At 37.2% G+C, this 22,833-nt stretch overlaps 1 protein-coding gene across 2 annotated transcripts in view; it reads left to right on the top strand.

The window, feature by feature from the left end:
* The window catches only part of plch1 (phospholipase C, eta 1), a 148,706-nt gene that overhangs the window by 59,083 nt on the left and 66,790 nt on the right, over positions 1 to 22,833 (top strand). For both annotated transcript variants that reach the window (XM_057838266.1, XM_057838265.1), the window contains 4 exons: positions 4,133 to 4,376; positions 4,461 to 4,590; positions 15,640 to 15,810; positions 21,184 to 21,277. In XM_057838266.1, coding sequence (XP_057694249.1) covers positions 4,133 to 4,376; positions 4,461 to 4,590; positions 15,640 to 15,810; positions 21,184 to 21,277 — 639 coding nt within the window. The remainder of the gene's footprint in view (positions 1 to 4,132; positions 4,377 to 4,460; positions 4,591 to 15,639; positions 15,811 to 21,183; positions 21,278 to 22,833) is intronic.

Raw genomic sequence — 22,833 nt, 5'->3', positions numbered from 1 at the left:
CGGTCGATTTTCAAACTAATACGCAATCGTAACCTACTTTTTGAGTCCATCAGATCTCTTGAGTGGTAGATCAGGGCACAGTTGACTTGTCTTTGTTGATTTACTGGTGTCCTCTCTGCTATAATAATAACCAACACGGCCCCGTGTTCAATACAAAACCCTCCTACCACAACAAAACAAGTAGGGACTAATATTCACATAGGAACTAAAGTTATACAACATAAAATATACAATATAAATACTACATCACATTTGTAAAATATAAACACATCATAAAATAAATAATCGCCCATTTAAATAAAATAAATTGAAATGAGCTAAAACACCTGTAAAAATAATAAGAATAATGCACACATCCTGCTTACACAATTAAATTTATTAATTTATGTGTGGCGCTTTAACTTGAGAAAATCCACCAATAAAGCTTTTGAAAACCGTTCATAAGAAAAAAAATGTTTCATTGAGGCATTTCATTTATATAATACATGTTAAAATCTTTGTCATTGGGATTGCTTTTCTCTTTAGCACAGGACTCCTTTTTTCTTCTTTCTTTCAGAAAGAAAGCTGACCAATACGCGCGTTCTGAAAGGCAAATTTTTGTTGGATTTTCTTTAAATACCCGCTGCTTTTTTAGCAGAATTCTAGCTTTGTATAGGCTAATGTTCCTATTGTTGAAAGCACAAGTGTGTAATAAACAACTAGCACATTTAAATATTTTGCATTTTGTTTTCTTACTGTACCGAAAATGAACAGAACCGTGACCTCAAAACCGAGGTACGTATCGAACCGAGATTTTTGTGTACCGTTACACGCCTAATATTACTATATCTAATCACGCTACTAGAACCACTATGATGGAGTTGTGCACTACTGCAACCTACAATTACGGCACTAAACTCTTATGAACGGCAAGCCGTTGATGTGGACCCCAATCACAGACCAGGAGACCAGGAATAGTGAACGTTTGTATTTAATAAGTATAACAAAGGGAGCACGCCAAAAATGCAAGTATAACAAAGTACAACTGAGGGAGCACGGCAAGAAACGCGAGAATAAAAAGGTAAGACAAAAATAACGAGGTACAAAAATGGGATTACAAAGTCCAAAATAGCACAAAAATCAAAAACGATCAAACTAGGACACAACCACAGAAACGTCGAGAAGCACGAACATGATGAGGCACACACAGCGGTAAGCGAAGCAAGTAAGCAAGCAATAGTCCAACACCTGCAGATGGGTCCTTAAATATTAAGCATTCCTAATGCGCCACTGGTGTGTCGCATGGCCCTGCCCATCCAGCTCAATGAGATGCTGAATGAGAATAAAGGAAATGAGAATGCACACAACATGACATAAACAGTGCAAGTTATACCAGACGATTAATTTGTAGTAAAAGGACATCCATTTACTATGAAAACATATATATGAGACAACAAATGCTCATCAAATAAACTTTATTTAACAATTACTAACTAGCACAAGTGTACTTTAAGTGAAGTGTTGCCCAGAGTTTTCTTAAAACATAAAAATTAATAACCTAGGACCAAGAGTCTAATGTCCTGACGTAAACGGCTTTAATGTGGTGAACCTATTTCACTTAATGTTGACAAGCTATGTGTATGTAGGGGGGTGGTGCGTGTGTGTGTTCCTATATGTGTACAAGTCATCCTCAATGCTGTTGCCTCTGAGTGGATTATTCAATTTTTTTTCCCAGTATCAACCCACTGAGACGCCTGTGGATGCGTACCAACATGTTAAAAAATGACACTGTTTGTGACTGTCAGCATTTGATAAGCCTCTTAAATATGTTCACTCGCCACAAATGTGAAATACACACTCGTCCCCTGTACTTTCCAAACGTGTGTGTGTGGGATGCAAAATAATGTGGCAATATTGTTACTGTCAGGCAAGGCAGAATTTAAGAGATGAGATTATGCTTGAGGAGGGGACTGGATCATTCCACAATGGATTGAGACAAAAAGATTTTGGCTTGAAATCAAATCAAGTGGCTTATATGGGCTGCTTTATTGGGTGCATCCAATATGGCTGATCGTAAAAAAAAAAAAAAAAAAATCTTAATATCCAGACCTAATGTTACTGTGTTGGGTTCATCTGATGCTTTTGTCATTGTGCAGGGTACAGTTACGTTACCATTTAAGATTATTATCAATTAAAAACAATGTTAATATATTAAGATTAATATCAGAGAACTATTGATTTTTGTTTCCTTTCCTCAAATTGAATATATTTATTGGTATGTGTTTTTTTTAGTCTTGGAATCCATCATTAATTTGTATTCATAATTATTAGTTATAGATTAATTTACCGTAATCTTATTTTGGATTTTATCTAATGAATTTATCCACTGCTATTGAGGGTGAAAGACGTGGATCCATTTCGAATTAAAAAAATGTCTACTTCCATAAATTGCACTGAAACCTGATAATTCACTTTTAGCCCTCCAAGTTCAAATGGATTGGACGTCAAATGCTGTCAGAACTCAATGAACTACCTTTTTATATTCATTATTAAAAAATGTCGATAAAACCTATAAAAGTTTTGGTGAAAACTGTAGTATAGCTAGGGATGGGAATCGAAATCCGATTCCAATTCCGAACCGGTTCCTAGTGTTTCGAGGCCTCGACATCACAATGAAAAAGCCTAAACGATCCCTTAAACGATTCCTAAAGACGCGTATTGCGTCATCACGTGACGTGACGTATCTTGTTGTCCAGACGCATCAAACTAGCATGGCGCCAAGAACCACTCGCTCCAAAGTTTGGCTACACTTCACCAGGAAAGAGGGTGAAAATGAAAGTTTACGGTGGTTTAGCACGAGCATTGCAGCCGTAAACATAACAATGACAGCACGTAGGTTCAAACGCTCGAAAGTGTGTCTTCACTTCACGAGGATAAATTACAACAAAGCGACTTGCAGTCATTGCAAAAAAATGAAAAAAAACTATTTCGTCCCCAATAACAAACAGGTTCTTATCGACATAAATCAGCGATGATTAGCTGCTATTACAGTAATACCACAAATGGTTAGCATGCGTTCGCTAGCATTAGCCCATCGTTCAAACCACTACACAACTGGATATAAGTGTCTGATCGCGAGTGGAAACACACAACAACAACAACAACAACAACACAAAAGATGATACATACAGGCTTCGTCTCTGTAGATATTTTACAAACATGAACAAAGAACGTAGGCTCGTAGCAGTGTTTCCCTCTCTCACTAACTCGCTCACTCGCTTGGATGCTTTGTAGCTGCACTCTTTCTTCGCATGTAAGCGCGCTCTTCTTCACGTGAGCGCGTTCTTCTTCGCGTGAGGAAGCGCAAGGGCGACCCCACTTGAGCGTGAAAGCACCATAAAAACTAAAAGGCATGAATTTCAATATAATGGTAAATATTACATTTTAACACATATTGCCAAAGGCAGAACAATGACCTATATGCCAATATATACCATAAAAAAAAAAAAATCTATTAGAAAAATGTTTCAGTAAAATGTTACACATTCTTGTGTATTTGCCACTTATTTCCACAGTTAACATTGAGACTTTGGGCCTCTTTTGACCTCGTTGTGAGTTTTTAAGGTTGTGACTTCTGATTAAACAAACCCGATGCCAATCAAAACGTTTGTTCTTCTTTTCCCCCAAATTAGAATCGATAAGAGAATCGATAAAGAATCGAATAGTTAAGCAATATTGATAAGGGAATCTGAATCATAAAAATTGTATCAATTCCCATCCCTAAGTATAGCTACTAATTGTATTATTTACGCTCAACTATATTACCTTTAATCCCTGATTTTCCCTACAATGTTTATAGTTTATTTTTTATAAAAATGTTTTATATTGCATAATGTAATTTTCTAAATTGATACAGCTCTCATTGGATCTCATTAGAATGTGCTTCTGGCATGCTTAATGAAATGTCTGGGGATTTACTGTGAATGATTTTCCTCACCGTCCTCTACTTCTTAATTCTAGTTGGTATGTAAATGTATGCATGTGAGATTCAATATGCGTTGGGCGAGTATTCATATAAGGTATTAAATGGTTGGCTTGAACATCATTAGAGGTTATCTTTTAATTTTGCATCTCTCTTCCTCCCACATGTCAGTCACCATTGACTCGCTGTATAAAGTGACAGAGGGTGGTCAGTCGGACATCTTTCATCGACATGCTGAGGGCAGCTTGGACCCGGCGTGCTGCTTCACAGTCTACCACGGCAACCACATGGAGTCCCTGGATTTGGTCACGTCCAACTCGGACGAAGCACGGACCTGGGTCACAGGCCTCCGCTACCTGATGGCTGGCATTAGTGACGAGGACTCTCTAGCCAAACGGCAGCGCTCCCACGACCAATATCCTTTTCATGTGCTAAATGTATCATACTAGTCTGGATATGTAAAAATCTTAGTGGTTCTCCTTAACGTATGTGTGGTGACGTGGATGAAGCAGACTTTTGAGGAAGCTGATAAGAACGGTGACGGCCTGCTGAATATTGATGAGATCTACCAGCTCCTTCATAAGCTCAACGTGAATCTCCCACGGAGGAAGGTCAAGCAAATGTTCCAGGTGGGCAAAAAAAAAAATGGAAGTGTTCATATTGCATAGTAATGTTTTAATTAGTTCGAATAATGAGCCTACATGGTAGATACTAGTGTTGCACCGATGCCATTTTTTGTCCCTGATACAGATACCTGGCTGTGCAGTATCGGCCGATACCATACTAATACCACTCCGTTTATATATTAAGGGTGTAACGGTACATGTATTCGTATTGAACCGTTTCGGTACTTGGTGGTCGGTTCGGAACGGAGACGTACCGAACGAGTTTCTGACGTAATGTAACCCTTACTTTTCGAGGCTGCGAGTCGATCGGGTTACAATTTCTTTGTGTAGATTACATATATTTACTCCGTCTTCTCTACTATAATGAGGACCAACACGGTAGGACAGTAAGAAACGTCAACGGCGCGACAATGTGGCCGCCGCGAGAATGCAGTGAAACGCGGCCGTTAAAGTCATTCAGCCAATGCACACCAGTCGCAGTGCAGCCGCATGTTAGACGCGTCCCAGAAGCGGCTCAACGCGATGCACGCGAATAGAACGGCAGAGTTAATTATTTGAAGCGAGACACGGCCCTCCTGCGTCAATACTACTAGCTAGCAGACCGGAAGTCACTCGTGTAAAAATACGGTGGATCCGGTCGATTTTCAAACTAATATGCAATCGTAACTTACTTTTTGAGTCCATCAGATCTCTTGAGTGGCAGATCGGGGCACAGTTGACTTGTCTTTGTTGATTTACAGTTGTCTTCTCTGCTATAATAATAACCAACACGGCCCTGTGTTCAATACAAAATCCTCCTACCACAACAAAACAAGTAGGAACTAATATTCACATAGGAACTAAAGTTATACAACATAAAATATGCAATATAAATGAATACTTCATCACATTTGTAAAATACAAACACACAATAAAATAAATAATAGCCCATTTAGATTAAATAAAATGAAATGAGCTGTTGGGTCTAAAACTCATTCTTTAACTTAGTTATTTACCCAAGGCAAGCTGACAAAAGGCAGGGCATGAAGTGAGACAGAGTCAGAGAGTTGACATTTTTCAAACTGCAGGTTGGGAGAGCCAGGAGACAGAGTTCCGCGACCAATGCTGTCTCATCAAAGTCTCTCTCCGAGCTCCCCCGCACTGCTAACTTTTATTGAGGGCTTGTTGCTAGGCAGAATACAGTTACAACACTGTTGTCCAACGTGGCAGTTTCGATCGGGCAAGTTCCTTATTCTCGTCATTGATTGAACAGTCACACTCTTGATTGAATTAACAGCCACACTCTTGAGCGGGCAAGATATCTTTGTTTTGAACACATATTTGCACTCAAAGTACTGTGGCTTGGTGGAAAAGTACTGAGACGTTGTGTGATGAATCAACATATGTGTGTGTATCTATTCATCACCAGAACGTGAGCAATTGCCGGTAATATAAATGTAAGCACATGATTATGGGCTAAAACTGTATTCTTCATAATAGCTTGGGAGTGCGCGTATAATAGCTGTGGGAGAGCAATCTTGTATGACCTGCAGAGTATAATGGTCATACAATTAAGCATATCTTACATTGAGCTAAAACACCTGTAATTAAATAATAAGAATAATTGACAGATCCTGCTTACACAATTAAATTTATTAATTTCTGTGTGGCACTTTAACTTGAGAAAGTCCACCAATAAAGCTTTTGAAAACCGTTCATAAGAAAAAAAATTCATTGAGGCATTTCATTTGTAAAATACATGTTAAAATCTCTGTCATTGGGATTGCTTTTCTCTTTAGCGCAGGACTTTTTTTCTTCTTTCTTTCTGAAAGAAAGCTGACCAATACGCGGAGTCTGAAAGGCAAATTGTTGTTGGAGTATTACTTTAAATACCCACTACTTTTTGAGCAGAATTCTACCTTTGTATAGGCTACTGTTCCTATTGTTGAAAGCACAAAAGTGTGTAATAAACAACTAGCACACTTATATTTTGCATTTTGTTTTCTTACTGTACCGAAAATGAACGGAACCATGACCTCAAAACGAAGGTACGTACCGAACCGAGATTTTTGTGTACCGTTACACCCCTAATATACAAAATATATATATATGACTTAAAAAAAATAAATAAATAAAATCTATATATGGCGGAAAACACTCAGGTGACTTGAAGTTCCGCTCTGAGACCCCCAATTTGGCCAACTATCAAAATTGTCCAATATGCACGTGTGATACATTATTGGAAAGCTTAAAACCTCAATTTTCTAGGGGAAGAAAAAATTTGAACAGGAGGGCATTTAAAAAAAAAAAAAAAAAAGTTTTTAAACAGCAAAACCCTATCTGGAGGTGAGAGCACGCGAGAGCAGAATTACAGACGCCATGACTTTAGCGAGATATTATCACGTACTTACCTTGTTTCGATCCAAAAACTCCATATAGCATGTATCATGGAGTGTCAAGATGTGAATGACCACAGCCGGATTTTTGGCGGATTTTATAGGTGAAACATGGTAATATAACAAGGGTCGCGATGCAGAAATCGCAGACACCAAGGAGTGGTCGAAATGTACTTTTTCATATATATTCCGATTTAAACGTTTCTTTTTTTTTTCAATTTTTCTTTGTTTGGATCGATTATTTATCATCTAACATATCGGAGAAAATGCAAAAGCAACAAAAAAAAAATAATTAAGCGATAATTATGAGGTAGATATCTGTGCCTTTTTTTTACAGACGCTATTTTTTTCATTGTGACATAATTTGTTTATAAGTTTAAAATGTGTGAGTGAATAATTTTTTAAAGTAGTTTTTTTTAGACGAAATATGAGACATCAATTAATGATTCTAAGCTAAAAATGACAGACATTTTGAATAATAAATAATAATTAATTACCTTCGTTGTATGGCTGGGTTGAAACAAAAGCAGTTGCGCGACATCTGTAAACGGGGGTTTTCAGGGTAAAACGGACAAATTTAAAATAGTTCGGGGGCTTAATGCGCCATGAATCTGCTATGGCGGCATATAGACATACTGTTCTATCAAACACAACAGTTGATTTAGCTTATAATACAGCAGTTACTTTTAAAGAGGAGTGCAAGAGCAGAAACTGCTTTTTCAGTCCTACTTACTTTCAAGACTGAAAAAGCAGTCATATATTAGGGGTGTGTCATCTTAGGCACCCCACGATTCGATTCGATTACGATTCAGGGTGCTACGATTCGATTACTGAGCAATGATCACGGTATTGACGATGATCGTGGGTATCGCGATTATAACGATTATCGCGATTATCGATGCATCGTACATTACTAATTAATACAGTAGTCAAACAAATTTAAGTCCATTATTTATCTAAAATATCCTAATGATTCAACAGGAACAATGGAAACATGCCCATACAACAAAAAGCTGCCCTTAAGCTGCTTTTTAATTTTTTTTTTTTTTTTTTTTACGAGAAAGTGCAAAAACATTAACCATTTTAAAGGGAGTACTTATTTCTCTCAACAATACAATAAATTTTACACAGATGGAATGAATTCCACATTTTCTGGAAACAGTGTCTTTAGAAATAAGACTTCTTTTAACCAATATACTTTGTTTTCACAGATTTCTTTACTATTTCACATGTTTGTAGTGTTACCGCTGTACTTAATCGTGGTTTTACACGTTCTGCATATAAAATACATGTTAGCGAATTAGCTAATGAGCTTAGCGCTCTGCGCTTACTATTAACATCTCAAAAACAACAACAATAAAGGCTAAACAGGACAGGAGGGTTCGTGTACTAACCTCTTATAGATGCACACGGGTCTTAGCAACGCACTCAAGACATTTTTTAATTGAAATGCCTTAAAACTAATGCTGCACATCTGGAAGACGAGGAGCAATGAACTATCTCTTCCCCTCTTGCTCTAAAAAATAACTTGCGCATGGTCGCGCTTTTGTGCCAGCCTGTCTCATACAAAAATTTATTTTCCAGTCTTTTAAAAATGAGTAAATCGCTCTCTCAGTAACCAGCAGCATCCATCATAACTTGCGTGCGCCCGTTAACGGTGCCAGGGCGGCAGACTTGTCTTGAGTTTCGGTCTGCTACGAGCGGCTGCTATAAAGTTATGAGGGAAAATAATCGTTTTTGAACCTCTATGAATTGTAATCGAACCGTCACGTGTCGAATCACGATGCATGTAATAATGAAATCATTGCTATCATGGCTTTGTCAGGCTACCGCTTACCTTTGCAAAACAGGAAAAAGACTAATACAAAGTGAATCCAGTAGAACTTTTCATTGCATTCCTGGTATGGGTGACTATAGTTGAATAAACCTTTGGCTCTCAAAGGCCAAAATAGTGCTAAATTTGTGAAATTAAAACAAGTATAATACTAGCCCAACAGTAAGAAAGTAAAATACATTCATAATAATAAACTCTGAGTGAACTGAATAAACTTTTTTAAACCTCTCAAAGGCCAAACAGTGCAACTTTGATGAAATGATAATAATAATAATAATTGACCACAGCATCCTGTCTTTCTATTAGCACCAGCCTCTTTGTGCACCAGCAGCAAATAACTCAACTCCATCTATAGCAACGCACAAATGCAAAAAGCTCACACACACCCACACACAGCTTAGCCACTTAGCTTACTTCGCTTACTTCTACAGCACTTTTGAAACAGGTCTCAAACTACTGCGGCAAATCTTTCAGTAAAAGACAAGAAAAGTAAAGTACCTTTGACTTCGGGATGTTCCAGTTGAGCAGCAATAGCTTGGCCGGTGTGTGTGATCCCTTGAATTCATTTGCATGAAGTACAGCGCTTTCCAGTTGGCTGTCAATCTAAGCAGGGAAAGTTGGGATACTTGGCTGCTCCAGACGTCGGTTGAAAAACTTATGGCTCCTCCCTTCTCCAGCTTTTCTAAAACATGTTTCGTTACTTTGTTTTTTAGTGCTTAATTCATTTGCGACTCAAAAGCATAAAAAGCAGGATTCCCACGCTTTCAACGAAGGCAAGGGGCAGGTTACAGACAGCAGTCATTTCAGTGATTTGTTTGGAAATCTTTCTTGTTGCTTTACTCTTCTCGTCCCACTGCCCACTGGTGGCGGTCTATCACCGGCCATTGTACTCGACGCTGAAATATTCCGAAACCGGTGACATTTTCTTCTCCTACTCCTAGTTTGTTTTTCCTCCAACTATTGACCCGCTCTCATTGGTCTGGAGCAGGTCAATAGCGATAGTTGCTTGGCATGCAAAGTAGTGGGGAGTAAGTGTCAGGAGAAAAAAGGCTGCGTTCAATGTTACCGGACCGGTAAATGGTATCAGCGCCCTGTTCGTTGTTACTCACCGATACCGATACCACCATTTTGGGCCGGATCTGCCCCCCTGCCGATACTGGTATCGGGGCATCAGTAGTAGATACAACTTGTTAGTGGCCGTGAATGATCACTGATGGTGATCGATGTCCAATCTATTTGAACTGTGAGGGCTGGCAACAGTCACTCACTGGATCAAATGGATTGAACGTCTATCGCTGTCAATGGTAGCCAGTGGGTTAATTGAATACTAAGCCCTTCATTATTCTACATGTCACTCTATGTTAAAGACATAGACAGAACTCATAATCGTAGGGGTATAACGATTAATCGATCTTATCAATGTATCGATTAGGTTAGCAAAATCGAATCAAAATGCATCAAAGGGCAAAATATCGATTAATGCTTAAAAAAAAAAAAAAAAAAAAGATCAGCAAGGAAATTGTTAAAAAACATCCTTTTAAAAATGACTTTAACAGGTGAAATTGAACTGATTGTGTTAAATGTGTATATAATATTGTATTAAATAGATTTAAAGCCCTTAATTAAATTGAATCAAATCGTGGAAGACTTGTAATATCGGCAAATATTTTATCGTGTCGTCCAAAGAATCGATAGTCTATTGTATCATCATGAATCTGGTGCTTTACACCCCCAAGTCAGGGTGTAATAATCAATTGATTTGGATCAATATATCGATTAGTTCAACACTAAGAAATCCAAATAGTTAAAACACAAAATATTGATTAACATCGTATCTAATGGATATTGCTGGTTTGTTAAAAAAGTTTTCATTCAAATGTCTGAAATGTTTCAGTAGCAAAATCGTCGAGAACATAAAAATTGTGTTTTTTTTTTTTAATTGCTATATGTAAAATGCAACTGTGTTAAATGTGTACATAATATTGATCAAAGACCTTTAAAACTGTAAAAAGAATCAACAGATGAGTAGTATCGTATGATCATGAAATTGGTGATGTACCGTATTTTTCAGACTACAAGTCGCACCTGAGTATAAGTCGCAACAGCCATAAAATGCCCAACGAAGAGAAAAAAAACATATAAGTCGCATTTTTGGGGGAAATTTACTTGATAAAATCTAACACATAGAACAGATATGTCATCTTGAAAGGCAATTTAATATAAAAATACAATAGAGAACAACATGCTGAATAAGTGGACAGTGTGAGGAATAAGCGGCATGGAAAATGAATGAATGAATGAATGTACAGTGCATGAACAATGAAATGTGAATATACTGTCCTCACCAGGACGCTACGGCTCGGTCCTGGCTATACAGCAAGCTAAACTCCCAGATGACGATGCTGGACGGCCGTATAATTTGCTGAATCTATTTCGTCCTCGATACCAAACAAGTTCACATCAACGTAAATAAATGATAATTAGGTGCAAATACAGCAATGACACAAACGGTTAGCATGCATTCACTAGCATTAGCACATCGTTCAAACAACCACGCAACTGGCTCTAAGTTTCCGATCGCGGGTGGAAAACACACAACAATAACAGAAAAGATTATACACATAGGCGTTGCTTCTGTAGAGATATTTTACAAGCATAAACAATGAACATAGGTTCGCAGCCGTGTTTCTCTCTCGCTAACTCACCCACTCACTCACTCAGAGCTGCGTAGCTGTCCATCTTCTTCTGGCGTGTGAGCGCTCTTCTTCACGTAAACAAGTGCGAGTGAACACCTCACGTGGGTGTGAAAAGCGCCACAAACTAAAAAGCATGCATTTCAATATAAAAAATCCAATAATACAATTGAGCACACATTGCCAAAGGCAGAACGCGAACGTGGCCAGAGCTATTAAGAGTTATTCAGATAACTATAGCATAAAGAACATGCTAACAAGTTTACCAAACCATCAGTGTCACTCCAAAACACCAAAATGTGAAATGATATCAGAATGTGTTAATAATTTCACACATAAGTTGCTCCTGAGTATAAGTCGCACCCTCAGCCAAACTATGAAAAAAAAACTGCGACTTATTGTCCGAAAAATACAGTAGACGTCCAACATAGCTCATTTTGGGAACAATCATTTATTATTAGATTGCTTTTCTCTTATTTTTGACTTAATCTAATCAGCAGGAGCAGTTATATTTTCTCAGGTGAGATAAAAAAAAAAAAAAACTTTTAACTGAGGGATAAAAAAGGATAAAAGTGGTAGAACTGCCTTAATTTTTAAGGAAGAAGTCACGTAGGGCTAATGTCAAAACTCCACATTGGCCATCAGTGGCGCTTCTGAAAAGAATCACGCAGCGTGCAGTGCTAGAGTGCAGTGTTAATGGCCATCAATGTCTCACTTTATTAGGAACCCGAGCGGAACAGCTAACAGATCATTGCGCTTTCAGTCATGGTTGTGATTTTGGACCATCTTCAATGATTTGTGACTATTCGTGGCTATTTAAAAGCCTTGCCTGAAATGATGGCATGAAAATAATTTATTGACCAGAAATAAGCGAAACAAGGGTGGTTCCATTTATATCCTCACATTTTATTTTATCTTTTTTTTAATGGAAACCGGATAAAGGGCTGCTCATGCACTTGTGCTGTTTCTCGGATGTGTCTTGTGTGACAAATAACCCTGGGACTCATTTTTCGGTAAATTTGAAGCATTTCCGTTTAAAGCCATCAGGGAGTTCACATGTGGATTCTGTCTCCGTGTACGTGGCAAGTTCATTCAGGATTGTCGTGCGACAGAGGGATTAAACACCATTATTACATTGTGAGTCAACGGCAATGAGTCCCTGTGAGATCCAGGTGATATGAGGTGGCGGCAAGCTGTCACTGTGAGGTGGTGGAATGGAATGAGCAGCGAGGCATGCTGAGTGTCCTCAGGCAACGTGGGCCACGATATGAGAGATGCGTGGACTCAAATAGCCATTAAATTAAAAAAAAAAAAAAGAGCACATTCTGTGTGATACAATTTGAAAAAAATTATATATTCCAGTTCCCCCATTGCAGAATCTAGCAGATTGATTTATTATCATGCTGTTTTCATCAGTGTTTCCCAAACAGAGTGTGGACGCTTATTGTCTTGCAGTAAATTACCGTCAGCTATTGTTTAGTCGAATGCACGTGCAATGATTTGCTCAGAATTTCATGGTGTTTGTGGTTACGTCCAAATATGATAGCATACTGACTAAATAATATGATACCATGATACCAATGGAAATTGTGGTAAATTGAAAATATGTTAGATTAAAAAAAAAATAAAAATAAAATAAATAAAAATAAAAATAAAAAACGTAAACCTAAACCATAGACTTCACTATCAGTTGACGGGAAATGGGCCGCTCTGTAGGGGGCCTATTTTCAAAAACTTAAAATTCCAATATTTTCAAAACCAAAGCCACTAGTGAGGTAATAACAAAACAGGCACCTCTTTTAGGCATATATGAGTCTCCATGAGCAGCAGCATAAAAAATTCAAAGTCGTTGCCTAATAATAATAATAATTATTATTATTTTTTTATATAACAAAACTCAAAATGGCTATAAAATTCTTAATTTTACGCTAGATTCACAAAAATCACCAAATGCAGAGATAGTCACCTATATTTTCATGATCAAAAGCAATATTTAACATATATAAGGTGGAAAACACAGACAAGACTGAAAAAGCAGTTTCTGCTCTTGCACTCCTCTTTAAAAGAAACTGCTATATTTTAAGCCAAAACAACTGTTGTGTTTGATAGAACAATATGTCTATATGCTGCCATAGCAGATTCATGGCGCACTAAGCCTCTGAACTATTTTTAATCCGTCCGTTTTACCCTAGCCATAAAAAGAAGGTAGGTAATTATATTTATTCTTCAAAATGTCATTTTTAGCTTAGAATCATTAAATGATGTCTAAATTTTAGTAAAAAAAAAAAAAAAAAAGACTTAAAAAAATTAGTTACTCGCATATTTTTAACTTTTAAACGAATTACGTCACAACGAAAAATTTGGCGTCTGAATAAAAGTCACGGATATCTACCTCATAACTATCGCCTAATTGTATTTTTTTTTGTTACTGTCGCATTTTCCCCGATATGTTAGATGATAAATAATCGATTCAAACAAAAAAAAATTTGAAAAATACCGTTTAAAAGGTAACTATATGAAAAAGAAAATCTCAACCACTCCTTATTGTCTGCGATTTCTGCATCGCGACCCTTGTTATATCACCATGTTTCACCCATAAAATTAAAAAAAAAATCTGGCTGTGGCCATTCACAGCTGTGTCTTGACACTCGGTGATACATGCTACATGGAGCTTTTGGATTGAAACAAGGTAAGTACGCGATAATATCTCGTTAAAATCGTGGCGTCTTTAATTCTGCTCTCGTGTGCTCTCGCCTCCAATTAGGGTTTTGCTGTTTAAAAAACATTTTTTTTTTTTTTAAAAAAAAGCCCTCCTGTTCAAAAATTTTCTTCCCCCAGAAATTTGAGATTGTAAGCTTTCCAATGATCTATCATACATGCATATCAGACAATTTTGAAAGTTGGCCAAACTGAGGGTCTCAGAGCGGAACTTCAAGTCATCTAAGTGTTTTCCGCCATAAGTGTTTGCCTGAAATATCGACTTTTTTTTTTTTTTTTATTTACTGCAAGTTTTCAACAGATAATAAATCACTCAAATTAACATCAGAACTTAATAGTTGAAGAAAGCATGCAGAATCATCTTAATTTTACTCAACAAAAGCTAATTTTGCATTTTTCTATATACAATCACAACTTATTTAGGTTGAATTCCGATGCCACTATTGCCTGAGCACGTCTTGCTGGCTACCTGGCTTCTTATTTGAATGTAAGGTCACGCTATTGTGTATGGATACAAAATCCAACATGATGGCCATCACAAAACAAAGAGCTTTTTAAGTTGAAAATTCTTGTAAATAAATGCGTAAATCCCGGATTTCCATAGATATGAACGTAAAACAGTCTAGATTCTTGGTTAAAAGCTTAAATCCAGGCAGTTATCGTTCATTTCACGTAAATATTTCAAGCTAGTTGTGCTAATTTTTCTCATTCAATTATTTGTTTTCATCGACCAAATCACTCTTGAGACACTGTTGCCTGATTGTATTGCACTAAAACTTTCGACTAACTTTCGTTAGAACACAGCGTGTTTGAGTTAATCGCAGTGAAAGCTGTCACGACACTCTGCCTGGGCTGGCCCCCTACGGGAAGCCGTGGTGCAATGTCTGTAGGAGCTGTCTCGTTAACTGATAGTGAAGTCTATGTGTAAACATATTTGCGATTGAGTCAAAAATATTTAGTTTTTATATTTTCTTATATTTTCTCTAAGTGACAAAACAATAGTGAAGTACAAAGTTTTGCTTCGTTTCGGGGAAACCTAACTTTAGACAAAGATTAACCACCACCAAAAACAAACCAGCTGAGGCGCAGTAGCTGTAAATAAGTAGCTGTAAAAATAGCTGTAAAAAAAGTTTGATAACAACTGATTTCATGTTGCTGAAAAATTTGATTTTTTTTTTTTTTACATTTTTGTCTTTGCTATGATTTTGATATTTATTCTTAAACTTTGCCACGTCAAAAAGCTATAACACGAAAGAAACCTACAATCCTAACCTCCTTGGTAGCAGTTATAATCATATTAATAGACCCTGAGTGCCTTAAGAAGTGTGGTTTGCTCTCACTGAAATATGAATTCCTGTGGTCATCAATATATCATGGCTTACATCATTTATAGAGTGAATGACTGACTATCGTGACTTTCCCTCGTTTTCAGGAAGCAGACACGGACGATCAGCAGGGCACGCTAACATATGATGAATTCTCCGTCTTCTACAAGATGATGTCCATGCGTCGTGACCTTTTTCTGCTCATGATGGCTTACAGCGACAGAAAGGATCACCTGACGGCTGACGAGCTCGCCAACATGTTGCGCTGTGAACAGAAGGTATAGGAGTTAAGGGATGTTGGGTCCTCAGGCGATATTTCATATATACGTAGTTCCTCTTTGTGCTAATCCACTTCTCTGGTGACAATCATGCTATGTTTTTATCATAAGCGGAGTTTGACTTTTGGGGCAGGGGGGCCACAAAATGTTGATGACCCCGAAACGCAGTGTCAGCAATAAAATGAACTTACAAGAAAATTTATAATAATAAGTTGACAATGAGGGTTTTTTGTTTCCCATCATTCTTGAGGGGAATTCTAAATCAGGCTGCTTAGGCAATACTTTTCACCAAGATCGTCATCCATTGAATATGGTACACCTGCCGGTATCGTGCCAATGTAGTACCCCAGTCAAAAATTGTATCCCCTGGGCAGAGCCATATTGAGGTAGATTTGTGTCTTTATTATTCAATCAAAAAAAGTTGCTTCAATAAAAATATATATTTTCAACCCAAAAAAAAGTCCCTTCAATCAAAAAAAAAAAAAAAAAATGTGAATGCAAAAATAAATTTGAAACTCTAAACTTGAAAAATGCATATTAAAGCTATTTTTCTTTGATTGATTTTTTTTTTTTTTTTTTGATTGGAGTCAATTTTTTTTCTCCAAAAAATAAGTTGTTTCAAAAAATATATATTTGCAAAAAGAAAAATCAATTAAAAAAAAAGAAAAAATTCAATCATAGAAAACGATTTTGAATGCGAAAAAATATTTGAGATTGAAAAATTTGCATTTGAACACTTAATTTTTCATTGAAAATGTTTTCTTCGATTGAAGCAATCTCTTCTGTGTTTGGGCCATATTATGGGTTGGACATTTGTGTCATCATCATCATTCCATTCCAGAAAAAGTTGCTTCAATCAAAAAAAAAAAATCTATCTATCTATCTATCTATCTATCTATCTATCTATCTATCTATCTATCTATCTATCTATCTATCTATCTATCTATCTATCTATCTATCTATCTATCTATCTATCTATCTATCTATCTATCTATCTATCTATCTATCTATCTATCTATCTATCTATCTATCTATCTATCTATCTATCTATCTATCTATCTATCTATCTATCTATCTATCTATCTATCTATCTATCTATCTATCTATCTATATTCAATCAAAGAAAAAAATCATTAATTAAAATGAAATTGCCCTCCCCTAATTTTTTTTTTTTTTGGGGGGGGGGGGGGGGGGGGGGGGATTTTATGCAAAGCAAATGACCGTCTAAGGTGCTAGTTACATGATCTGTTTAAAAAAATAATTTTGACCCATTATAAAAATATACTTTTTTTTCCATTTCATTCTTTCCATTCCATTCTTTCCATTTCATTTTTGGCCACTTGGGGGGGGGGGCTAGGGGCTGCCCCCCCCTTAAAATGCGCTTATGGTTTGTATGGTTTAATAAAAATCATACCGGACAAAATACTCCAGCCGACAGACACACACGCAAGAAAATTGCCAAACAACGGGTGCTAGTTATAAACTTTGATGGTCTATTACAGCCCATTAAAATAATAATTTGTTTCTTTTTAAATTCAAAATTTAATTACACCATCTTGTTTTAAAAAAATCATTTTTTTTTCCTGGCTTGTAACCATTTTTATTTGGGTTGCTTGGGGCCAAATTAAATGATAAAGTGCCACTAAAAAGGTAAAAGTTTGGTTTTGCTAAGAGGCTAAATTCAAAATTATACATCCTAGTTATGCATAAAATATTTCTGAAATGTCATTTCTTTGTGTTTCAGGTCAAACTATGTCTATAAAACGAGAAGGAAAATGTGCATATGTTTATAAAAGCATTGGAAAGTCCAACAGTAAAGAAAAGGCGAAAATAGAATTTCAAAGTTGTCACCACAAACCCAAACTTTTTGGGAAACAAGTGTTTTTATATGTCAAAAGGACTAAATAAACTAGGAAATACCATTCAGAAGCTGGGAACAAAATATGTGTTACATGGTGTTATCACATTTTTTGTACAATATACATCGCTCTGGAGGTTAAAGCGGAAGTTTAGAATTTTTGACATTTGAGTTAGCGGGGTTGTTATTAGTCAGTGGAGTTGATTTTAACAAATTCCGTGCAGTTTGTTAGTTATTTATTAATTTTAGGGCCCCGGAGTGGCTAAGCTAGCGATAGTCAATCGTCCCATCCTAGCATGCCAATAAAAAAATAATATTAACAGATATAACCTCGTCAAATAAATTCAAAATGCAGACCATTGTTCAAAATACCCATGCGACCAAAACAATGTCACACCAAACTGCCGTAATTCATTAATTTCTGCTAGACTATTTTTTTAGACACGTAATGCGACCACAATAGAGAGGAGTGCTTCGACCACTCGTGCTCTTGCTGTATTTGAGGAAGGTGGGAAGTCGGACTTATCCCACTCAAATGGTACAAGTTGCGATCTCCAAGCGTTTTTTATTTTGGCCATGAAAAGAGATGTTGACCTCCAGCAAATATGCCTTCTCGTAAGCGATCAAATATTGGAGAAAAAATAACGGCTAAGGTAAATAGACCACACTGTAAACTGCCTTCTTTAGTTTAACTATTGACGGTCTGCTTTTTGACGGGCAGTGCATTTTGTCGAGTGACGTCTGATTGAAGCAACTCGTGAAGTCAGGTTACCTTTTTTTCCCGACTTCGCGACTAGGGCCTCCCAGTTCGAGTGGCGTTCCGGTTTTTCCTGTTTGGAGGTTGGAAAACTTCCCAACTTCCTCGAATGCAGCATCAGTCTACGGAGTCTCGACTGAAGAACGGCAACATAGTGAAACGTGCATTTAGAGGCTGTGCAAACGGACAGAAGAAATGGGCAAATAAGAGTTTCCACAAATTCCCTATCAAGAACGAGGAACAATGCAAACTGTGGATACTTGCTGCTGGCTACGATACAAACACACCGGTCGAAAAAAAATATCCTTCCGCTCTGCAGCCTGTTGGATTACAAATGTTGCTGCTCATACTAAAGTTATTGACATGCAATGCTAAGTTTAATAACTTCATCCTGAAAACATAGCCAGCACTATTGATTACATGGGTCATCAGTGATTTTCATGCATACATATGTTGTTTTTTATTGGCCTGCTAGGACGGTCCATTGACTCGCGCTAGCTTAGCCACTCCGCCCTGAAACTAATAAATAACTAACTGCATGGAATTTGTTGAAATCAACTCCACCGACTAATTAAACCCACGCCAACTCGAAGATTATGCCACATGTCAAAAATTCTAAACTTCCCCTTTAAGTTGATCTAGTCAACAAATGCTATCGTAAAATTTCTTTAGATTAGCAATCTACGTTACAGCTCTTCAGCTCAACAACAGCTACTTTGTCAGTTTTTTTCCCCTCCATCCTTCATAGCTTTTCATTCACTATTATGGGTAATGGTCTGCTCATCGACTGTCCCTTTAGCTTAATTGTAGCAGCTTCGCCATCTCCAAGTAAGCTCCTGGTTTCTGTTATCATTTTCCAGTGACCAAGTTGTTGTCCAGCTTGCCTCCAAAGCATTCTTGCGTCATCCTTCTCATGTCTTCCTTTTCTTGGATCCGGAGATAATCCAAGACTACCCATATTCCTGCAGCTAATTGTGAAGTTTAAACAAACTAACTCTGAAGACTTGAAATAAAAAGCCAGAGCCTTCAGAAAAGATGAATAGAAATGAAAACACACCCAAAAGTAAAATCAAACGACTCCAAAACAAGAATGTTTTTTAGTACTTTTTTTGATTAATTGGTAGTGTTTATATCATGGTCACGTGTGTGAAATAACAGTTTAGAACATGATGTAAAACTTTATATTTTAAGATTGAATAAGTCCTTCTTCCCTATAGACAAGTTTCCTAGGTACTTCCGCTTTACCTCCGCATTTTTGCTCGCAACTTCCGTTTTCCGCATTCTCTAACCAAAGCAACAGTGGAGCTGGAGTGGCATCACTCATCAAAATCCCTCAAAAAAGACAATTTGGAAATACCGCATCCATCTGCCATCATCACGACATGGGAGGACAGCATGTTCATGAGGGCAGATGTGGAACCAAGGCAGTGACACCACAAAGACTGGGTGTTTATGTAGCCATGTTGCCGCTGTGTTGTGGAAGGTATGTTCTTCCTATGCATTTTCATGTGTCCAGTGCTCCAAAAATACTAAAGCTAAAATCTTGTGCATGAAACGACTTGTTGTCTTTAACATTGTTATTACGATGATGATTGTAATTATGATGATCTTTAATATTATCTACTACATCTGCTGTGTCTGCAACACATGCTATCTGCTGCTAGCGAGTTGCTAATCAGTACGTTGCACAATTATATTCAATTTGACTATAATTCTGTGTTTTGCGTCACAGCTGAGACATCATTATCTTTGCTAAATGAAGTTGTATAACGATAAAGAAATAGAAAACAAACACTCATCTACTTCAAATCATACATGAGCTTCTTACCCTAGATACATAAATGCAAGTGTTACATGTTTTCGTTCGTTTGTTGACAGGTGGAAAACGCTGTCAGGCAAGGAAAGACACTTTGATGTGCCTCACAACAACACTTACTGTACGTTGATGGACACATATCGAGACTACGTGCAATCTACTTTAAGAACGGAAGGCTCGACTTATACTCCACCTTCATTAATATTTTTGTAATAGTTTTATGAATTGTGATTTATTGACCTGTTTTGCACATGCACCAATCGTTTTCAAAATAAAACAAGAAATTGAATCATGTTGTCCAAAAGTTTCATTGCGATCACTATCTGCAATAAAAAGGAACAACATACTATTTGTGTTTATATGTACATGTGTGATGAGCTTATAATACCATAACTATCATCTAAACAGATGAACAATACTTTGTTCTTTCCTTGAAACAACAAAATATGTGGCAGCCCTTCTGCATTCGGCAACTAAAATATTATTTATAATTTTGCCTCATTTTGGTCACTCATGTGGCCGGCGTATCAATCTACACCTCATTTTAACACAGGCTGCACAGATTGTTAGAATTTTGTCCACGAACGATCAACGAAGTGATGAAAACAATCATACCATCTCATCCAACGAAGTTATTAGAACAATCATACCATCTCATCTGCGTCTCATCTACGTCGTGCTGAATCCATTTTTGGAGATTCCATAGGTTCCTCTGGTTTGATTTTGCAATTTTAACTTTGTCTACACACTGCTTACTTCAACCACACGCCATGTTGTTCTGTCTAAAATGGAATTCCGTAGCAGAAAATGTCAAAGATGGCGCCGCCCATGTTTCGCTCAAAATAGTCTATAGGTCACAGGCCCAGCCAAACTATTGAAAAAAAGTACAATAAATAGTAATGGAAAATGTGGTAATGTCATTACTACCTTTTGTCTTCGCAGATGGTCAATGTGACTCCGGAATATGCTGCAGAAATCATTGACAAGTTTGAGGTGTCTGATGAGAACAAACAAAAAGGTGTTATGGGGATTGAAGGTGAGCACTGTATTGTGGTAATGTATTAGTATCTCTTGATTGATTGAACTTGACCCCTTTGTCTCCTATCCATTTACCACTGAGCTTGGCCTCAAGACCATCAAACCCCTTTGAAGTCAACTAGAACATACAATACTTGGAGAGCCAAATAGGCCTTTCTTCTACATTACAGTTGAAGAAACAGTTGTAATATTTTTGCCCATAAATAATTACTTCTTTAGCAAGCACTCACTCCCCCTCTGTGTCACCGAGAGTGCCAGTTGAAGGCCTTACTTACGGCAGGCGACAGAGCAAAGAGCCGTGAGAAAATTGGGAAGTCAGAGCATGGGGGCGAATAGGAATCAATGCGGGGAGGTGTAGGAGCGAGACTAATGTCATTGTCGTCGGCGTGGGAGGAGGAACGACGAGTCTGACTGATCACGCCATGACGCCGGCCTAATGCCTACAGGGCCTCAACAACATGCTCCTTTGTGACAGAAATAACCCTTTCTATCCTAGAAGGGTAATATTTTCAAGATTTTGATGGAATCGTGACAAGATGCATGTCCACTCTGATAAGTGTGTTTCCATAGTAAGACACTTTTTTTTTGCCCCAAAGCATCACAGATGGCTTTCCCGATTACAACAGGCTGACTTTTACTATTCCCGGCTCATAACATCTTCTTGCTTCTCCCGGTGAAAAGAGTCTTTCTTCCCAACCTCGCGTGTCCTAATCTGTTACCATTAAAAGCCTGTCTCTAAATAATATCTTTTTTTTTGCTGGCTGGTGAACCTGCTGATTAAGCGATCATGTCACTGCTGCACTTTTCAATTCTTTCATTCACAGAGAAAGAATCAGTACTATGTGTAACTGTACCTGTGTTGTTTTTATTAGACATTACATTGCTAGTCAACATGCACTAAAATGTTTAGTTCTTGAAACTGAATTACATTGAAACATTTTGTAATGATAGGCATAAATTAAATTTAAATTATTAGCTTTTTTGACATATTTGGAAAGAATTATTTTCATATCATTATATTACATAATATAAAGGATGAAAGATTGAAATTATATAAGGATGATTATAAATAGATTATTCACAGGGAAAAAAGCTATATGTACCAGTGATGTTTTTTTTCAAAATATATTTTTTTCCCGACATGTAACTTCTTAGATATTGAGATTAATGTAAAATATATTTGTAACTTCTTCAGAACAAAGTTCTATATATCCATTTTAACCAGCAGTTTCAGCAGGGAACCCGAAACTTCCCTTTCCCTTGCCACATTAACTAGCTCTGACTGAGGTATCCTGAGGCGCTCCCAAGCCAGTGTCGAGATTTAATCCCTCCACCTACTCCTAGGCCTGCCCCGAGGTCTCCTCCCAGCTGGACCTTCCTAGAGAGCAGCCAGAATAAAGATTAGAAATTGAAATCATGAAAAACATTTTAGGGAACCATTAAAAAAAAAAAATTATAATACTATTATGAAAAACATTCGTAGCCTATTACAAACAAATACAGCAGACCCAGCTGCAGAAAGAAATAACTGGGGGTGCATTATGTTTTTCGGGG

The sequence above is a fragment of the Corythoichthys intestinalis genome, chromosome 6 (genome assembly GCF_030265065.1).
Source record: "Corythoichthys intestinalis isolate RoL2023-P3 chromosome 6, ASM3026506v1, whole genome shotgun sequence".
Classification (NCBI taxonomy): domain Eukaryota; kingdom Metazoa; phylum Chordata; class Actinopteri; order Syngnathiformes; family Syngnathidae; genus Corythoichthys; species Corythoichthys intestinalis.
This window is presented reverse-complemented; position numbering and strand designations above follow the sequence as displayed.